Here is a 21727-nt window from a genome sequence, read left to right as displayed (position 1 = left end):
CCGCCAAGTGCGGAAGTCGACCTTCAGCAAGGACATCTAGCCTTTATTATACATATCTACGGGTTTACCTAGGAGCTCGCATCAACTTCAGGTGTCCAGAGACACATGCAAAAGTAGGACGTTTGAATGCAAACGTTTTTGCTTACAAAGCACATGCTGCTGTCAACTGTTTCTGTGTTAGCAATGCATAGGTTATGGCTTTGATTAATAGAGAATAGCACAGTGATAAATATAAAAACATACTGAGAAAAATGTGTAGACGAAATGCAATGTAAGCCATTTTGTATTAAATTGACTTCCAAATGCATAAAAATGTACTGTTTGCTGTTGAAGCGCTGCTGTATTCCTTCTTTCCTTCCTAAACTATAAACTACCTTGTCTCTAAAGTCGCTGCACACTGTGTCCAAAAAAATCTCCCAGTCCCACATATAAAGTAATTTAGCAGGGACAGTTAGCACAATCTGCTGGTGTGTTGCTGGAACAGCAGGGAGAGTTTCTGCGAAAGATACTACAGTAAACATCTTCTTAAGTGGTTTATTGTGAATGCTTTTATCAAGATTTAAGCAGTCACAACACACAATTACCAGTCCATCATTTGGACAATATTTAACATTTAAAGAGCCCCTTATGAGATTTTCTGCAATTGTTTTCTACTCTAAGCTGTTGCCTATTTTAGGCCCCCTTTGTTATTCACATGTCTTACCCTAAACCACAACTGTGTTTATCTGACTTTGTTTTTGCTGGAACAAGCAGATGTAATCTGAGTGAGTGAGTGAGAGAGCGAGCGAGTAGTTGGTGAGCGTGTTAATAGTGTTAGGCTGTAGGCAGGGTGCCGTTCTGGACCGACTCGGCTGCACATGCATTTGATGGATCACTTTCCTGTCAGATCAATTTCAGAAATGCATTGGAACAGGAGAGACTGAGTGAGAACAAGAGAGACAGCAAGGGTTGGTTTAGGGCGGAGTGAAGAGTGTATGGAACCATACAGAGGAGCGAAATAAATGGCAAGATGCATATAGAGAAAGATCGCTGCAAGAAGGAAACGGAAAACAAAGATGTGCTAAAACTGTAAAGATAGCGAATGCGTGGGATAGTAAAAGGTAAAAAAGAAAAACTATCCGATATTTCTCTCTATATATATATTTATAGCAGATGAGGACTTGAGGCTAGAAAAACGGAATGATCTCTTTCACCCATGTGTTGAAACTGACTATTAACTAAACTCCTCCGCACCGACTTGAACCCACATTCATCGATTCGCACGCCACAAATATAGAGGAAAATTTGCACATGCACGCTCTCCAACGCAAAAGGAGCAGCAAAGGTTAGGAATTCTGGTGTGGGTGAGAGAAAGAAGCTTTTGCTCAGAAACGTCTAGATGTTTATCTCCATCCATCCATCCTCCGAAACCACTTGTCCTCTGCAGGGTCATGGGGGCAAGAGCTTATCCCACCATCTTGGGCCACAGGCAGAGTGCACCCTGGATAGATGGTCGATGTTTGTGGTGGTGAAATGGTGGAGTGCTTGGTGTAGTTCCACAGGTTTAGCAAACAACCTACACAAATGTAATAAGGGCATTGATTCCAGAATCCACCTCCATTCAGATTTCCTATTTGTTTAAATAAACCTGAAGTTTCGGTCAAAGTTTGAGTCTGGCATAACAGACCACTCAAGCAAACAGAAAAGGTCTTGTTGACCACAGTGCCAATGAACTCAACTTTCAATGAAGTATCTCATTTAAAGATGACGAAATAGCAAAACTTTTTTAACACCCCCCCCCCAAAAAAAAAAACACTTAATCTCTGCAGCACTCTTTCAAAAGAACTGACCTCTATTTACTTAACTCTATTAACTGACCCCTACTTACTTAGGGGGCAATCACACCAATAGCGTTTATGGCAGTTGCAGGCGCCTTTTTTGAATGATATTCTATGGGCAGGGAGCGTTTGCGCGCTGTTTATGCGCGCTGAGTGCCTTGCGTTTTTTGCCGCCAGCCGCAGCACACGCTTTTGAAGGAGTGCTGAGAGCAGAGAAGCGCCCGACGTCATTCGCGTCTTTCCATTGTCCCATCGAATGAGGGGAGAGGCGGGCCCTAAGTTGTACTGAGGGAAGTTTACAATTGCTTTGAAGAACTGGACTGCAGTCACTCAATCTCTCCTGCGTGTTTGTGTATCTCACCCTCAAACAAGGTCAGAGCGAGCGTCCTCTTTTAAAAGTTACTGCTAATATGACAGTTAACAGCAAAAGAGCGCTCACGCTTCAATATTTGATTGACAAGACAGCTGACTCGGTGGTTGCTTAGCAATATAAAAAGCGCGTCGCACTGCTCTTTTTTTAAAAAAGGCAGTGCATCGCACCTTGCGCTTCGAAGCGTTTAAAGCGCGGTTGGTGTGATTAGCCCCTTACTTAGTGTTTTGTCAATGGGGTAAGCAAAAAATCTTGAAAATTTTTCTAAAACGCGAAATTCAAGAAAAAATCTAGAAAAAATTGCTTACCCCATTGGCAGATTTTTTTGCTTTGATTAATGCACAAAATCACTTAAATTTGATATTTGCATTATTTTCTTGGGTTGTTTTGCTCATCAAGAAAAAGCATCTTAATTTAAGAATTTTTAGATATTTTTACTGAAAACAAGGTTTTTTTTTTTTGAAAATCATTTTTTGCAGTGTAATCAGTCCCTCTAGAAAGATGTAATTATGCGATCACATGATTCAATGCATAATCCGCCAAAGTCTGCATATTATCAAATAAGCCGCACTTTCGGCGCATATATTGCAGATTTCCCCGTGTAAAAATATGCGAGGCTTGCATGATTTCATAATCCCCGCATTTTGGTAGCAAAAAGTCACATATATATTAGCAGATAGTTGAAAAATGTTGCATTTACTTCACACAAGCGCAGCCATGTCCCCTGTTGCCATGGGAACGTTATGAAGTGACGCAATTACGCAACACGAACATCATTGAAAAGCTGCAAACAGTTTTTGCAAGTTCCTGCAGTTTTATTGCATAAAATTGCACAAATATCCCCATTGCATTTTTTTAAGAAAACCTGCCGAAAGATCAAGGATTTTTCCCGCAACAATCACAAAATCAACGCATTTTTCTGAAAGGACTGACTTAATTCAAGAACTATGAAAATGTTTACCTCATTGGCAAATTGCACAAATTCACTTAAATTTTGACTTATTTTGTTAGGGCATTTTGTTCATCATGAAAATGCATCTTGATTTAAGAATTTTAAGATATTTGTACCAAAAACAAGACAAAAATACTAAGCAAGAAAGTAATTTTTGCAGTGTAGGTTTTATATGATTCAGACGTTATCCTAAAGGCATCATGCTGTTAAAACCTTTTCACTTTTAATGTAAACCTTTATTTTCGAGTCTGAATAGTGCGGAGGCGATTTGAGAGTTGTTGAGTAGTTCGTGGGAACCTAAAGACCTTTGCAAGCAGCTGAAGATGACTGTAAGCCGGCTAAAGGAGGTTTGCCGACAGGTTACAGAGAGATTGTGGAGGTTCAGGTATCGATACATGCTGAGATTGCAGAACGATTTCATATTAAAAAGCAGATGGAAGATGTTACTGACAGAGAGAGCTTGTGAAAAAGTGACATTGCTGTGTCCTTTTTCTCCCTGTTTGCTTTCATTCCATCATTTGCTGCCGTTTTTATCTCATCAGATCCCTCCACCATTGTTTGTCTTTGTCAGTTACAATAGCCGATTATAAATTATCCTACTCAAACAGAAGATGAATTGCGCATAAACGTTAACAGATTGGATTAAAGGAAAGGTCAAAGAAACAGTATGTTTATTTGGTTTTGCATTTTAATGTTTTTAACAAAACCATACAAATTTTAAGATGTTCTCTTTCTGTTTTTCTCGGTAGATGACCCAGGAGCAGTACATCCTGGCATCCCAGCCGAACCCCCTCCAGAGGCCGGGCTGTGCTACGGTGTACCCTGTAGGGATTTACGGTTGGCGGAAGCGTTGTCTCTATTTCTTCATCCTCCTCCTCCTCGTCACCATGATCGTCAACCTAGCCTTGACCATCTGGATCCTTAAAGTCATGAACTTTACGGTGGTAAGAATCAGTTTACACGTTTTTTTTTCTATTTGGCTCTGTTTTGCAGATGGCACTACAGTATTTTTTATACTTGTGTTTGGTGATGTAAAGGTGCCACTTGAAGGCTTTCCAAAACTCTGCCTTTCCAAGACACACATGCACACAGAGATGCTTAGAGACTGTAATAAGAGAAAACAGCTGCAAGACATTGCATGTGAGAAAAATTAAATATGCCTGAACAGTGAGTTAAATTTACGCTAACCTTGTTATAGGTACACAAAATAGCATCACCACATGACAAAATGACACTCTGACCATACTGCCTTCTTCGCCTCAAGGCATTCTGATTGGCTCTACAAATCTGACTGCATGCTGCTGGCACTTTTTTAGGGCTGTGGTTATTTTTAAACCAGTGTTTATTCAAAAAGGGTCAAGCTCAGCCATTGGGTGAAAAAAAAACAATTTTTTATATTTAAACCCATAATGGGTTAAAACAACCCAGCATTTTTAGTTAAAACAACTCAGCATAGGTGAAATTCATCCCTTTTTGACCCAGCGCTGGGTTGATAATAACCCAGCATTTTTAAAGGGGAATTTTTGCATGCAGTTCCTTAAAATTACTTACACCCTACCCTTTGGTTTTAAACGTTGGTGTGTGATGGGGTAACCTAATGACTCAGTACCTCGAAAACATTACAGATAAGGCCAAAAATTGATGCCCAAAAGGTGCAGGTTGAAGAAATCCCATAGACTGGGACAAAAATATTATAGAGACCTGGCTTTACTACCTTGAGTTAGCAAGCAATCATCTTGACGGCCCTTGCAACCACCTGGCAACCACTCAAATCAACCCAGAACAGATGCATAGCAACAAACCAAATGTTTCAAAGACCTTAGCAACCATAGCAATGCCTTAGCCACTACAATGATAAAATCATAGTGCTGAATGCATGCAGCATTTCAACAGAAAATGTCACATTCTGGTCCTATCTACTCAGCAATTTTTGCTGCAATTGCTGATGTCTGTCATCTTCTCTCTATTTCTCTCATCTATTTGTCTCTCTCCTCTCTGAGGTACTTGCATTATTCGGATGCCACGTACTGTTTACTACTTAGCAGGCATGAGGTCACAGCACTTTATTTACTTAGTTGATATGTCCTTGTTTAAAAGCATTTGCCACACATTCTGGCTGTAGAGAAGTAAGAAGCTTGAACGTACAGTAGAGAAGTTAAAAAAATGAATGTGATGTGGTTCGTCGGCAGAGACAGTAAAAAGCTTGAATTTTTGTTCAAGTGTGTTTGTGTATGAGTGGTAGGACTATTGAAGATCTGGTGACTACGATTGGCCTAACTCTTTGTTCTTACCCAGCAAGCGATTTTCATCGGAAAAGGCGTTTAATAGGCATCCAAACACAGCCCAGACATCTGTTAAACAAGGCAAAATTGGGGCTGTCGGTGAAAATGTAACTAGATTTTAAATATAGCCCAAAAACTAAACACCTTGTAAATTATTTGAGCAAAAATGACATGTGCCCAAATTCAACAAGTTTATTTTGGCTAAAAGTGGGCTACTGGCAGCCGGACTGTTTGGGGTCTATAGTTAACATATAAAGTAAAATGATGGCTATTGCTTGCTGGGTATGTGGAGTTTTTAAATACTGTACAGGCTTGCATTTGTTTACATAGACCATACTGTATCCTGTAATTGATAATTTAAAGAAATGTGTACATCCTCCATGTCACAGCCAAAGGGGAACCATAACTGTTTGTTGTCCCGCAGGCTAAACAAAACCTGTAATTGTTTAACTTGTATACTGCCTCTCAGTTGGGTCTTTCCCCTGACCACACTGGCAGATATCACCGGGCCCCTGTGTTTATCACCACAATCCTTGCCAAGCTCTCCCCATTGGCCCTGATTGACTAGATATGGCCTAGTTCTCCAATTATCCTTTGTCAACATAGCTACAAATAATCCTAGAGGCACAATTCACTCTATACACCACAAACACACAGTTTTCATCAGGCTTTAGAAACAACCAATCAGATCGTCTAAAATGTCATTATTCCTTTTTCCGGCTCTTCTGGATGGATGGTATAGCGCTGGGGTAGTAACCAAAAGGTTATAGGTTCAAACCACATGGGATAATTTGTGATCTATCAACATTTTGCCCTTGAGCAAGACACGTAAACGTGAGCTTGCTCCAGGCAGAATGTCCTTTTAGTATATGTTTACTTTGTTTTTTACAGGTTTTTGTCAATAGAAATATTTTTGCCTGGGTGATTCTCTGAGTCAGTGTAATTTCATATACTGTAGATCATGAGGGGTTCCCACATGTCCTTGAAATTCTTGAAAGTTTGTGAATCTGGGGGAAAAAATCAAGGCTCTGGGAGGTTTTGAAAATATACATCCATAGATACAGGTCATTTAAAGTGCTTGAATATATTTTATATATAAATTATTCCCTGTGTAGTGTAGGATAATTTCATAAAATTCTAGACTTTTAAAGCACACGTGCTAAACTGGTTTGCTTTAAAAGCTTATATCTTCTGGATGTGAATGTTGATTCATACCAAAATGCTTTTTAGCATAGTTGTGTTTAACACATGAAAACATCTTGGGTTACATATGTAACTGTTGTTCCCTGAGAAGGGAAAAAGGCGCTGCGTCTCCCTTGCCATACTTCCTGCATCCCTGTAACGCCGTCTTTGGCAATATTTCAGATAGCGATAACTTCCTGGCTCCCACGTCAACCTGTCTTTGTTGTTAAGCCTTATCATTGGTTGAATTTGGTATACACATTCAGACGCACTTATCACTGGCGTGGTCCCCAAAGTGTCACCCCAGTGACGCAGCCAGAGTTCCCTCGAAAGGGAACTGTAACAATATATCTTTAAAGGTAACACAATGTAACCTTGCTCTCACTTGAAATGTGTCCCCACATTTAGTCCTTGAATTTGAGGTTATTGGATCTGGAAAGTCCTAGAAAGATCCTTGAATTGAAGTTAACTAAGGTGTGGGAACCCTGATCATGGGTCTTAAACAGTGGGTCCAGGGACTCTTGGGGGCCGTGGTGGTATTACTGGAGGTCCTCCAAATAATGTTTGAATGCATTTTTTTAGTTAATGCATTAATAGGTTGCCCCTGTGACATTGGGGTTAGGGGTGTCCCTTTAATACGTGCTCGCTTTGCATTTTATTTTTGTCAATTTAATTTTTTTGTCTTTGTGAATACCTGGGTTGGTGTCATTTCATTTACTGTAGATCCAACGCTGTCTCATGGCAATTCGTACATATTTTAACATGGTGGCTAATTCTGATTAATTAAATTTAATTTGTACAACCAGATTCATAAATTTTGTACATTTGCCTTTCCCCTTGTGACGACGGGTTTAGGGGTGGGGTTTCGTTATTGTTTTTTATGATAATCGTACGTTTTTGCACACTTAACTTTGTATTTGTATCATACGAATAAGCCAACTCGTAAAATATGTATCTCTATAGTCTACACTTCAAGCCCATGCATAAGTGGAAGATGTGTGTTCGATTCACATTGTCAGAATCTACCTAAAACATTCATTTTTTTCAACCCACTGTATTTAAACATAGAGGGGTGATTTCCTGGAAAGGAATTAGATTAAGGACTAGGCCTTAGTTTAATTAGGAAATATAGCTAGTTTTTACAAACATGCCATACTAAAAACATTACTTGTGTGCGTTTTGAGACAAAACAAAGGGCACTGATGTATTTTAAGAAATGTCGGTGCAAGTTGTTTTCAGTTTGGACAGCTCTTACATTTAATTTAGTCTAGGACTAGTCTGATCCCTGTCTCGGAAATCGCCCCAGTTATTATTTTTTTGCGTAATAACTGTCAGCCTTATAGTGTCAAAACCTTTATAATATCATTACAGAGGGTATGCTTTAATACCACAAGTATATGGAGTTGTCAGCTGACAGTTATATTGCTTATGTAGTCGTAGTGAATCATATGTTCCCATCTGCGATCACTGACTCAGTCATGGGAAATATCCAGCTACTCCAAAGCCAGAAATGAAAATAGGATTGAATGACCACAGACAGGGAACCACCGTTTCAGCATGACACCCCATAATAGGTTGCCAAGGCAACCAATGCCAAATAAACCCGTCAGAAGTTACATATCTATCCATTTCCTTCAATTTCCTGCGAAATGTGTATTTTCCAACTCAATTTTCTTGCCTGGTCACCAGCTATTGCGGCTGTAATATCCCAGAATCCCCTGAGGGGCCACTGCTTAGACGGGATATATATGTATGCAAATCAGCTTGGTCAAGTCAAGTCAATCCTCCCCTACAGTTTTCATAAATGGCCCCCAACAATCAAATCTCCACTAAGCTAGCCCAAAACAACTGCGGGGGTGGGCAGTGAGAGATGGAGGCGTAGATGGAGACGGAGCCAAAGAGAAAGCGAGCGAATGAGAGCAAGCATAAGGCTCATGGAATGGGAAGGCAGATGGGTAATTTCACAGGAACCATTAGCATGTCTCTAGGGTTGGCGGACTCGGCTGTTACTAAATCCAATTGTGCAGATGAATTTCCTTCCCGTTAACCCATAAAGCAGAATATTCTGCTGATATTAGTCAAATCCCTCACAGTGATGAATGTCGCACAAGTCAGACGTTGCGAGCAGGGGCATCATGCACCTAATTTTTTTATGTGAGGATGCCGATAGCAGTATAGGGTCACTTGATGACAAGATTGTACACTTGGCCCTAGACAAGTTTTGAAAAATGATTTTATTTTCGGATTTTCCTCCACAATAAAATACCCAGATTTATTATTCTGGAGATATCATTAGAGTTTCAGAAAAGATCTCGGCAATGTCACAAACTGAGCATTGTTGCCAAGTCAACAATGGGGTGGTTTTCCATACAAGCCTAGTACCAGACTAATATTCATGTTTGAGCTGCCTTAATTTAAAAACATCTTGCACTGACATATCTTAACATGCATCAATGCTATAGTTCTGTATCAGGATTGTTTTTTGTAAGCTATGTTTGTTTAAACTACTTACATGTACTAATATAACTAAGGCATATTCCCAAACACAACTGAGAACTAAAATTCTAGAACAAAATCTATTGAGCGTTGAAAGACCAACAGCTAAACACTAACATTTTTCTAATTCTTAATTTTCATCAAAATTTTACCCATCTTGACAGGCAGTCCCCTGCATTTTTGTTGTAAAAGCTTGGCTTTGGTGTAAGTGACTAGAAAGAGGTTTTTGTAGATTCTGGCAGTGTCCGAAATAGCCCCCTATACCCTAATTCACTGTTCTCTATATTACTCCACTAATATAGTTCACTAGAATGAGTAAATGAAAATGAGTAACTGTGTGTTCACCGGCGAAAACGTCAAAGTGGCCAGAAGTCATTCATTATTAATAAGAGCCGGCCGCAAGCTCCGGCGAGCAGCGGGGCGTCATGGATGGTGCGAGCGTCGAGAAGAGTTATAATAAGCTAAACTTGAGCTATGGCCCTATGCGGCAACCATTCGGAAGGTGAAAACGTTCGGCAGCAACCAATCAGAAGGCAGAAACATCCGCTTGAGAGAAGTCCAAAGAATGCATTTGCGCGTCAGAACGTCCACTACACGTTTTCTTTAGCGTCGTTGGCAGGGCAGCCAAAGCGTTTTGTAAGTGTGCATGTCTGCGCGTGTGAAAGATAAAGGTCATATGCGAAAGCGCAAAGTAACGCATAAATATCTGTGCTTGAGCAGTTGGCAGAGAAACTGCGAAAAAAAGCTCATGTTACATTTACAGGTTCTGCAGACATGAGAAAAGATACAAAAGTATAGCTTAAAGGAATATTCCATTTTCTTAAAAGAAAAATCCAGATAATTTACTCACCACCATGTCATCCAAAATGTTGATGTCTTTCTTTGTTCAGTCCAGAAGAAATTATGTTTTTTTAAGGAAAACATTGCAGGATTTTTCTCATTTTAATGGACTTTAATAGAGCATAAGGGTCTTATCTAGCAATACGATTGTCATTTTTGACAAGGAAAAAAAAAAAAATGTACTTTTAAACCACAACTTTTCATCAAGGTCCGGTCCAGCGGGACCTAACGTAAATGCGTAGTGACATAGGGAGGTCACGTGTTACATATATAAAACGCACATTTGCTGACCATTTTAAACAATAAACTGCCACAAAGACATTAATTAGTATCAGTTGACATACAACAACGTAGGAACAGTCCTTTTTCAAGACGCTTGTAAACACTGGGGCGGAGTTTTGCGTTCGTCCTCTGTGACCTCTTGACGTCATGACGTATTGCGTGGGGTCAGCTGGAGCATCACGACCGGATCTACATGACGAGAAGTTGTGGTTTAAAAGTGTATATTTGTTATTTTTATTGTCAAAAATGAAAATCGTTTTGCTAGATAAGACCCTTATGCCTCGTTTGGGAATGTTTATAGTTCTTTGAAACTCCGTTGAAAAAAAACGTTAAGTGTTGAGTTAAGTATTAAATGTTGGGCTCTATTAAAGTCCATTAAAATGAGAAAAATCCTGCAATGTTTTCCTAAAAAAACATAATTTCTTCTGGACTAAACAAAGAAAGACATCAACATTTTGGATGACATGGTGGTGAGTAAATTATCTGGATTTTTCTTTTAAGAAAATTGACTAATCCTTTAAGACAGATTTCCCATCTGCTTTTTGAATGTCTATATTTACAGTAATGTAGGTGGTGACGTCACTGCCTGCAAGAAACCTGACAAATCTCCAAAATCCCACGTAAACAGACGATGTATTGATTTGCATGTAAATGCATGAAAAAAATTCTATAATAAGCAGATATTTAATAGATATCCGCTTATTCTTGTATGTAAACGCAATCTACGATTTTGGAAAACACTAAAAATAGATTTTCCCTCAAAAAGTGCACTATTTAGGAGGATAGAAGCTATTTTGAACACAGCCTTTGTGTGTTTGTCAGAAAAGGTGAAAGTGTGCTTTCCCAACTTTAGATCTTTGAAGTTGCCAAGTAATGCATTTGCCCTTTTTCATAGTCGATGCAGCAGAGGTTGTCACAGGGCGTCTCTCTTTGTTCCTCTGCATCAGTCTTTTTCTTCTTCCCTTGCTGTTTCTCTTGCTTTTTGTGATCTGGTCTCTCTCTCTCTCTCTCTCCCTCCCTCTCTCTCTGTCTCTCTCTCAGATTATAAGGTTGAAAAGCAGTTGTGAGAGTTGGTGCATCCAAAGAATTTCATTTAATTCTGCTTCACAATGTGTGTGTGTGTGTGTGTGTGTGTGTGTGTGTGTGTGTGTGTGTGTGTGTGTGTGTGTGTGTGTGTGTGTGTGTGTGTGTGTGTGTGTGTGTGTGTTTCTGTGGTGGCTTGTTTGAATTGGTATGTGTAAAGAAAATGTCTTGAAATTACTTGATTGGTTTTTGGTCTGAGGGGCCATTTGTATGTCGTTTATTCAGACGCAAAACTTGCGTGCATGAAAACCATGCACAAGCGAGAGATACGAGCGCACAGAAGAATATCCGTGTGTAGAAAAGGGTCCACATGAAAGTGCACCTTTGCTCAGCATGTACAAATACAGTCACGCGAGCAAGGGCTTGGGATGAGCACTTACTGAGCTCTCGCTATGCACTAATAATGTTGTAAATAATGGTCAATTTCTTGCAAAAATCTTTTGATTTGCTTCACAAGACATCAATTTGTCACCAGGACTCATGGGGATTACTTTTGTATTGAATATCTCTGCTTTGGTAAAACATGCAGTAGCTGACACTGATTTTATGTTCATTCATTTTGCAGATTACAACTTTAAATATGGCAACACCGTTGTTTATTCTTTTCTGCACAATAGGAAGCGTTACACACGGCAGCTGTTTTTGTTAATTACATAAAGCTGTTTTTGTTAATTACATAAATAAAGTTTTGTCCATTGTACAAACAATACTTTCTATTTGATATTTACATCCATCACTATGATTACAAGTGCCACCGGCGAATAGCATACGGGTCTGAGGTCAGTTGCTCGTTCATACAGACAGTGTTCAATTTGTGTCTGTAATTGCTGTCTTAACAGGACCAGTGGCGGCTGGTGACTTCCCTTCGGAGGGGCGCAAATTCAAAATATGTGTTTGTTGCGTCATGTGAACCACGTACATCCTGCGTCTTCGAAAAAAGTGTCTGCTGCATACCAGTCGAAAGGGTTTATGATAAAAGAAACGCTCATGTTCACAAAATACTCGCAATACACTCAATTATCAGTAAACTCTGAATACACATGAGATGAAGTGAGTATCCGGCGAACACATAAGGCACTATGACAAGACACAATGATGCACATGGTTCACATGACGCGCCGAACACATATTTTGAAATGACAAACCACACACATGACAAGTTTAAATACATGTTGTGATGAGCTTCGCATCGTGTGCCTTCGAAAAAGAGGTGCCCGGCCGCCACTGAACAGGACAGGACTCACACCTGTAAGAAAATGCGGTTGTCACTCCCCAAATATTGTCGTGTGAACGCACCCTATGTTGCATTTTCAGTCTATATGCACGTGCAAGTACTTCAAAACCTAACAACAATGGCATCCTACAGGACTGTGTTTATGCTACTAAAGATACTAAGTTTAGGAGCGCTTTTCCTTTAAAGTTGTATAAAAATGTGCTGCTTCATAGTCCAGCTTCAATTAGTAGTAATAAACCTACAGTACTTTACCGTCTGTCTAAACACAGTTGCTTGAAGGTTTCGCTGTCTTGATTGTTTGTATTTATCAATCATATGGGAGACACATATGTGTGCAGGCACATATGGTTTCTTTACAAAGTAGCATCGCCATCTACTGGCGTGCACAATAAAGCATTTTTAGTCTTTTTCGTGTGTCGGTGTAAAAATGGATCTTTTTGATAACATTGTCATGTGTACTTCTTCATGTCTTTACCATTATTGTAATAACCCGAGAGTGCTTTTAAACAGCAGTAGGGTTGAGAAGGTTTCTGTAACCTTGTGTGCTTGTATAAATTCAAACACCAAGGATCTCAAGAAAACCAACATGTTGAAATTTCACTGTGGATTTAAACTGTGTTGTCTACATTGAAGGGCGTAGATTTGTTTTGAACTGTTAACTTTACATGTTTTATTAATCTTTGTGTATGTCTTGGGGTGCTTTGGGAGGTTACAGAAAACTACGCCCTTGCTGACAGTAAATTTATTCAAAGTACAATATGAATACTAGCCTCAAATCAGCAACAGAGGTTATCCACCCAAGCATGTATTTTCTCCATTATTTTCATGCGTAATATTACGGAGCAAGCTGGATTTGATATAAAGGGCAAAGCAATCATTTATGCATGCCTCCTGTTTGGTCTGCTTATTAGAGATTTGATGAATAAGGTTCCACATTTGAATGATTGCCTCCTGATTGTTTATTAAGTTTCAATGTCATGGGTCACAGCGGCAAAAGGACACAGTTTGCTGCGTCCCTGCATGTGCAAACGCATTCATTTTTCTTTCTGTTTAAACAACGTAAAAGCCATTACTGTGAAAATAATTATAACTCAAGTGTTTTTTCGTGCTCAGACTGTTCAGCAAAATAAAGATATAATAGGTTTTGATTTAAAAACTACACAGCTCCAGGCAGAAAAAATGACACCCCGATGAAGAAAGAGATGAAGCAATGAGATGATCTTGAATGAAAGAAATTCAAATTGCGAAACACTCGAGTTCAAATAAACAACACTTGCTTTAGTTACGCATTCATCAGTCTTGATTTTATACCAGGAGTTTTGTTAAAGGAATGGTTAGCTCAGAAATGAAAATGCAGTCCCGCCCTTAACAATTTTGCTCTTAACCTGTATAACTTTTTTTCTTCTATCTATGGCATACAAAATGAGATTTTAAGCAAAATGTTATTGCCACTTTTTCCATACTGTACAATGAAAGTGAATAAAGATAGATGGATTTAAAACTACATGAGAAAAACACATTTAAGTTTCTAAAGTTATATAAAAGCTTCATATGCGAATAAATTAAGTTATTCTTTGATCTCCTCAAACTCAGATGGCAAAATCAAGAAGCACTGCGTCTGTTTTGACGTCAGGGATGCAGATGGCGTTGGTTATCATTTATGCCACAACTCATCACAACACGGCAAGTCGGAATCGTGAGATGTGATTGTCTCAATTCCCTGACCTATAATAGTGTGCAAGTAGCAGAAACTAGAGGCGTTATTTAACGCCACATCCAGGGCAATGAAATTTGTTTCTACAATTACATTTACATTTAAATGAATAAATGTAAATGTAGGAACAAATTTCAATGTCTCGGTTGTGTAAGGATTCGGGATTCAATTCGGTTATGAAAATACGTGTGTAATCATGTAAATTTCAATTTCCATATATTAACCGTGATTGTGTGATAATGAACTTGGACACAGGCTTTTTAGAGTTCATCCTGCGTGAACTACCATCGTGTGTGTTTTGTCATTGGTTTCAGATTGATTACATTTCTTTACGTGTTTTTGTGACCAGTGGTGATGACATTACCTGTATGACAAAACTAGATACAAATATGGAAACTATTTGCAGTTCATAATCACTAATCTGTCACATAGAGGCATGCTCTGTGTATAAATAATTGCGTGTGCGTGCTTCGTGTGTCTGATGTTGTTGTTTTCCGAGTTTAGCCTTGTGTTACTGACAGTTGTGGCACTGATCCACAACAGTGCCGTATTTGTGTGTACTGTATATGCGATAGAGTGCGAGACAGAGAAAGAGAGAGCGAGAGACTGCTGACTGTACTGATCCGTATCTTCAGTGAAAAGAGGTCTGGAGAAAGAGAGATATTCAGAGCAGGATGTAGTTTGCTCCCTCTTTTGACATCTAATCCACTGAAAAGTGAATAATGTCCAGACAAGGCGTTTCAGTATTGTTTTAAGAAACACAAATCAGCACTTTTAGCAAAGGCTCACCTGAATAGTCTCACCTCACAGCTGCTGTATATCACCTACCCATCAGGCTTAGTGCTCCCAAAAGAGTTCAGAAGGTGAGCAGAAGGCGTATGTGCAGTTTTAGCGAGAGTAAATTACACAGGGCTGTTTAAGGCATCCCAGGATTCAATATGCCAGCTGAATTCTCAAAGTTCAAAACTTTGTGGGATATTTTATATATTTCAGGATTATAGGTGGACCTCGGTGGAATGGTTTAAAAAGCATGGCCCCTTTAAATGAGAATTATTAAAGAATTTTTCTACAGCATGTTCGAGTTAAAATAGGTTAAAGATGCTATCCCATTGGCGGAGTTTGGAGACTGCCCCCCCAGTCCAGAGCCAGTTATGATTTTGTCCAATCTATTAACTCTTTTTCCACCCTTTACTCGTCATTTCAGAGAAAACGCTTCCCTGCCAATGACAAGATTTTATGGCAATCCATAACACCGCTATTATCCACCAGGTGACGCTCTTCTGCAACTTATAAAACACTGAGGCATCCACTAAGGCCAAACAGTAAAAACAAAAATGCAATTATCTCAGTTTTTTTGCTCACAATTTGATATTTTTAAAGAAACCTACCCATATTTGACAGGTGATAAAAAGAGAACAAATGAAGTTAGTATGAAACTTTTTTTCTGTCCTTACATTTAATATTTTGTATGTTTATATATTTAACTCTTTCACCGCCATTGACGAGATATCTCGTCAATTAAGAGAAAACGCTTCCCGCCAATGACGAGATTTTCCGTCTTTCCGCAATACCGCTATTACCCTTCCGCAACTTATAAAACCCGGAAGTATCGCCCTAGGGCAAAAAGCTGTGTCTGTGAATGTTTTGAGGATCGCTCTGAATCTGATCTCTATCAAAAGTCCTTCACAAAAATGTAATTATCTCAAATTTGGTGTTTTTGAAGAAACCTACACATATTTGAGAGGTGATAGAAAGAAAACTAATGAAGATAGGATGAAACATTTTTTGTTTGTTTGTTTAAAAGTACAGGCTCTGTTCTTTCATTTGATATATTGTATGTTTATATATTTAAAGAAGAACATTTTCTGGAAGGCATTAAACTTTTGTGAAAATCATTAAAAATGCTGGTGCTTGCTGGCTACTTTTTTAAAACGCTGGGGGAAAGAGTTAATGAAATAGAAATATGATAATTCATATTTTATTTGTCTAATCTTAATACTTGAATGGGTAGATGGAGTAACTTAAGGCTAAAATTGTTTTAAATTAATTCAACCCATATTTAAAAACAATGGAGCTGGACTTTCACGCTAATCTTAAGGTATTGTTGTACCCTTGTTTGCCAGTAGATGCACCCCCTAAGCACAAACAAGAACTTTTGCCTGTGTGCAATCCATAATTTTTTTGGTTTAAAATTTAAAAAATAATTTAGTGAGCACATAAACAGTAATTTCATTTGTTTTAACAAACGTAAAGATGAGTATGTAAAGTAACATGCAATTTTAAGTTTCAAACAGAGATGGCGGTAGAGAGGCAAAAGTTACGAATTGCAGCTTTAACATAAGCAGCATGGCAGTTTGATATTCTCCTGCTCCTGCAGATCTGTGATTGAGTTCTATATGTATGAACAGCTCGGCATACAAAAAAGCCCTTGCTGTTCGCTCTCCACCTGGATCTCACCTCTTGGCGACCCTCTTCAGAATCACACAGACCTTCACAATGGCATCAAACAGCTCAGTATTAAACTCATATTAGATACGTTTCTCTTCTTTTCATGCTTTCTGTGACCAATCTAACCCAGCGTGTATCCGGCACACTTAGCTCGCTTCTACAGTACATTGTATCTTAATGTCAAGAGTGTTTTTGAATGTTCAATGTGTGTTTAGCTGGATCTGAATAGTCAGACTCTATAGACTCCAGGTCGAGAGTTTTGAGTGTGCCTGTGGTTCAGTTTTGGGAAACAACTAGAAACGGCGATGCTTTTGGCAAAACCACATTATTAAGCAGCGTTACCGTACATAGCGAGCAATAGCTTTCATTTCATCATCTAGGTTAATTATATACCTGATATAGTTCGTAAAGAGTATGGTCTGTTTTTTTATGTGTATGCGGATTTACATGCACGGTCGAATGCACAGCCTTGCAATGTATAATTTATTTGACTCGTATGTGTACAAAGATGTTCGACGCATACTATGTTTGCAGGGTTTACAAAAATCCATCAGTGCACATACAGTATGTGGACCGTCCCGTAGACGTAAAAAGTGGACAATACTTTGGCCTTAAGGGTAACCCTCTTGATATGTCGTTTTTGCCAAAATAAAATAATTTGCGAGATGACATTCCTCACCAGTTTTTTTTTATTCTACATGAGCTTACATTTATGCATATTTATAAGTACGTGTGTTCCCTGGGGTGACCTTTGTGTTGCAAGCACAATGCTTTTGATTAAAACTGCCAACGGTATCATTTTAATGTAGCTAGATTGTATAGTAGTTGTCTCGTTGTAATTGCACCTCGAGTTGTTTGGCAAGCCAGTTTCAAAGCAGTTTGCTTCCCTGACACTCGAGATTAAATGCTGGTTGACGTTACCGAGCATGTTGTCGAAGATGATGGACCACGCATCATCCCTGCTGGGTTTCTGGAGTGTCTTGCACTGATAAAGTTCACATCACAGACTTTTCAATCCGACTGCAGTTAAAGTTCTTCTTACTTAGTATAGAACACCGATTCATTGATTCCTCCCACACCCTGTGTTTGTCTGCGCATCTCCACACAAACACAGGCACACACACGCACACAGTCGGAGCCGGTATGATAGGTTTGTCCAATTAGCCCAGCAACAAAGGATCATTACCTTGACACAGCAGTGTATTAGAAGCTGATTAAAAGAAGATGTCTGCTTCTATGCTGAGCATAATGCGTGGGACAGATTAATATTGTCCTCTCTCACCAAGCTTGCCCCAGCACTTTCAACCTTTCATGTTTGTTTTGTTCTTTCTCTCTCGGTCTTTTGCACTTTTTCCCTGTTATCATTACTTTCAGCAGGAGATGCATTTATAATTATACTGCCTGTCTTTGTGGTGAAACTCTCAAAGTATCTGTGGAATAAAGCTATGACATTGACTACTGCCAGAAGATGACAAAGCTTTTAAGCAGTAAACACATCTAGCAAAAAAATTATATTAAAGAAAAATTACTTTTCTACACTAAGAAATTGTAAGCAACCAGATTCTCAGGAAAGAAATTGTACAAAAGCTGTCAAACGTCCTAATATGTACTAATTAGGTAGAATATGTATACACTCACCTAAAGGATTATTAGGAACACCATACTAAAACTGTGTTTGACCCTCCTTTACCTTCAGAACTGCCTTAATTCTATGTGGCATTGATTCAACAAGGTGCTGAAAGCATTCTTTAAAAACGTTGGCCCATATTGATAGGATAGTATCTTGCAGTTGACGGAGATTTATGGGATGCACATCCAGGGCATGAAGCTCCCATTCCACCACATCCCAAAGATGCTCCATTGGGTTGAGATCTGGTGACTTTGGAGGTTATTTTAGTACAGTAAACTCATTGTCATGTTCAAGAAACCAATTGAAATGATTAGAGCTTTGTGAAATGGTGCATTATCCTGCTGGAAGTACCATCAGAGGATGGGTACATGGTGGTCATATAGGAGTGGACATGGTCAGAAACAATGCCTATTTTTCCTATCTGTAGTGGAGATGAGTGGTACCCGGTGGGGTCTTCTGCTGTTGAAGCCCATCCGCCTCAAGGCTGTGCAAGTTGTGGCTTCACAAATGCTTTGCTGCATACCTCGGCTGTAACAATTGGTTATTTCAGTCAAAGTTGCTCTTCTATTAGCTCAAATCAGTCGGCCCATTCTCCTCTGACCTCTAGCACCAACAAGGCATTTTCGCCCACACGACTACCGCATACTGGATGTGTTTTCCCTTTTCACACCATTCTTAGTAGAGATCTCTATGAACTGACCTGAGTCTGTCAGATAAATGAGACATTCAAAATGTTAAGAGCAGTGGGCCTCCAGGAATCGAGTTAAGAACCACTGATTTAAGTAACTCTACACCTCAGCTCCACCCACGTCCCGCCTCTTTGCACATTTTCGATTATTGTTGAGTAATGCACAGTAACACACTGCCAATATGGCGATGGCAAGCTCCGCCAATTATTGGCTTTAAAAAAGCTCTTCACAAACCTATGGGTGAAGTCATTGACATTATGTACATATTTTTTACAGTCTATAGTACCTTTTTTCTGTGAGTGTACATTAAGCATTGTGGCTTTCTTTCTTTCTTTCTTTCTCTTTCTTTCTTTCTTTCTCACCTATCTTTCAACATTGTATATTTTTATGAGGCATAGTGATTTGGTCTTGAATGGCCTTGACTATGCTTTTACTCTCAAAGGAGATTAAAATTTTTTGCAATATTACACAGTCTGGTGGTTAAAAGGATTGTTCACCCAAAAAATTTACTTTATTCATCATTCTCATTTCATTCCAAACGCAACTTGAAATTCTGTTGATTTCTACTGACTTACTACTGACTGAAAATCTTTCCTCTCGAAATCTCTGTTGCGACTGCACAAATTCAAATTTTTGCGAAATCCAATTTGACATGAGCCGGACTTTTAGCCTCAAATTTAAGTCTTTGTGTGGATTCGGGATATGGAAAATAGCAAACGAGTCTGCTTTTGAGGATTTATAGGATTTACTGGGAATGCCACAAGGGTAAGAAAATGATGTCTGAACTATTTGTTTAATAAACTAGGGCTTTCACACAAAGTCTACGCTCTTGATCTAGTTCAAAATTTCAGCTGGAGAGTAATTGAAATTCTGTCTTGTGTTTGAGAAATCCTCATTCTAAAACATCTAATAAAATACATAAATAGGAAGAAGGGTACACAGCTCTGCTCTGAAGCTCCTCCCCACCAGGGTCTTTAACTAATCATAGCCCGATCATTGTTATTATTCAGTCATTTGTGCAAAGCTACCACATCGATCTTTTCACAACAAGGACTTACATTATAGCACGTCCCAGGTGGGGGATTGCTGGGTGACTGCGTATGTGCGTGTGTGTTTGCATTATTTTTCCACTGTTCTGCAAAATTAATTTTTAAAAGCAGCGTCCAGCTAAGGTTGTTTAAATCCAATAAGAAATTGATCCAGTGCACCGTGGTGCCTAGCAAAGCATAGTTAAATGTACAGAGTGAAATATAATAACGCTCTGACCTTGTAATAGGTTATTGTTATTGAAACTTCAGAGTCAACCCCAAGCTGAATTAAAAGTCAATAAAGACCTTTATTGGTATTTCAAAGAGTGGTTTGTAACCACCGGGCATTGTTTATAGTTTTTACGGTGCACTCCTGTTCTAGTAGCAGCGATCAGCACTGCATTTCATCAGACAATGGGTCGCTGTAGTATTTCCTGGTCACTGTTGTTGTGGCTCCGCCCACTTATGATGTCACCTTATAAAGCCCTCTAGGTTTTTTAGATTTAAAGGGGTGGGGTCTAAAGCTCTTTCATGCATTCTGACTTATTAACAATGTTTAAGAGTTGGATTCTTCATGCTAAACGTGTGTCAAAAAAGCAGTTGGACATTAGCAGTAGATGTACAGTAGCAGTTTGTTTAATGCAGGATTTCACAACAAAAAGAAACAGATTGTGAATTCAGCAAGGCTGTGGATCTTTGTCTGTTTACATGACTATACAGACGATTTGCAAATGACTCGAAGTAGGAATTGATGAAAATATTGATGGATGATCTTATCATAAGGAAGTCTGTGTCTTGAACGAGAGCTCTTGAAAGAACAGATACTGCACTTGACTGTAGGTCTGTAAAGCAATGTGATTCCCTTTGCCTTCTGGGTTTTGCCTTCATGGCACTGAGACGTTCAGTTTAAACAAGATCACTCCAGCATGATCAGCAGAAGCTCAGTTGATCATGACAGCCAGAAGCGCTGAGATTGAAGATGTTAGCGCCGGAGACACAAACAGCAATGGGTTCTGCAGCAGAAGAGGTTGATAGGAACAAACTGCTGTCACACCAGTTGAAACAAAAGTGGAAGCTGTGATGGTGCTTTAAGAACAGCACATAACAGCTTGGCGACTCTGTTGTCGCCCACAAAGTGGCCGCTGATTGACAGATAGTCTGGTTATTGAGTCTGTTCAGACTGTCAGCCATATAGTTGTTTTACTACTGAAAGTCTGCGCTTTCACTGACCAACCCACAAACAAACATCACCCTACACATAATTAAAAAACTATATATTTTAAAGCAATAGTTTACCCTGAAATACATATTTGAAATACATAAGTTAAATACCGAAGTATTTTCAATATTTTCCTAAGCTTGAATATCCAAACTAATTGCATCCTGCCTCTTTATGGATGCTTCTCAATATGCTTCCTCGTCTCCTCGCTCCTACGTCCTACGACCTGGAAACCGATCGAGCTCCGCCATCTTGAAGAACATCTCAATTCTTTAATTGCACCTTGAGGAGGTGAGAAATGAGGAGTTAGGAGGCTTTCTGAGGAGTCATGAGCAAGGATACACAAGTGTATCCTATGCGGAAGTGTTTTATCAACTAAACCTGACGCACGTATAAATCTCGGCCCCCTTTACATCGTCACGTCATTAAACACACATAAATCTTGCTATTAATCATTAAAT

General features: G+C 39.1%; 1 protein-coding gene across 1 annotated transcript in view; it reads left to right on the top strand.

Moving 5' to 3' along the window:
• The window catches only part of LOC135735866 (zeta-sarcoglycan), a 327902-nt gene that overhangs the window by 202589 nt on the left and 103586 nt on the right, over positions 1-21727 (top strand). Inside the window, exon 2 of the mRNA XM_065254496.2 lies at positions 3889-4083. Coding sequence (XP_065110568.1) covers positions 3889-4083 — 195 coding nt within the window. The remainder of the gene's footprint in view (positions 1-3888; positions 4084-21727) is intronic.

Source organism: Paramisgurnus dabryanus, chromosome 4 (genome assembly GCF_030506205.2).
Source record: "Paramisgurnus dabryanus chromosome 4, PD_genome_1.1, whole genome shotgun sequence".
In the NCBI taxonomy this organism is placed as follows: domain Eukaryota; kingdom Metazoa; phylum Chordata; class Actinopteri; order Cypriniformes; family Cobitidae; genus Paramisgurnus; species Paramisgurnus dabryanus.
The sequence above is the reverse complement of the archived record's forward strand: the minus strand, read 5'-3'. Positions and strand labels throughout refer to the sequence as shown.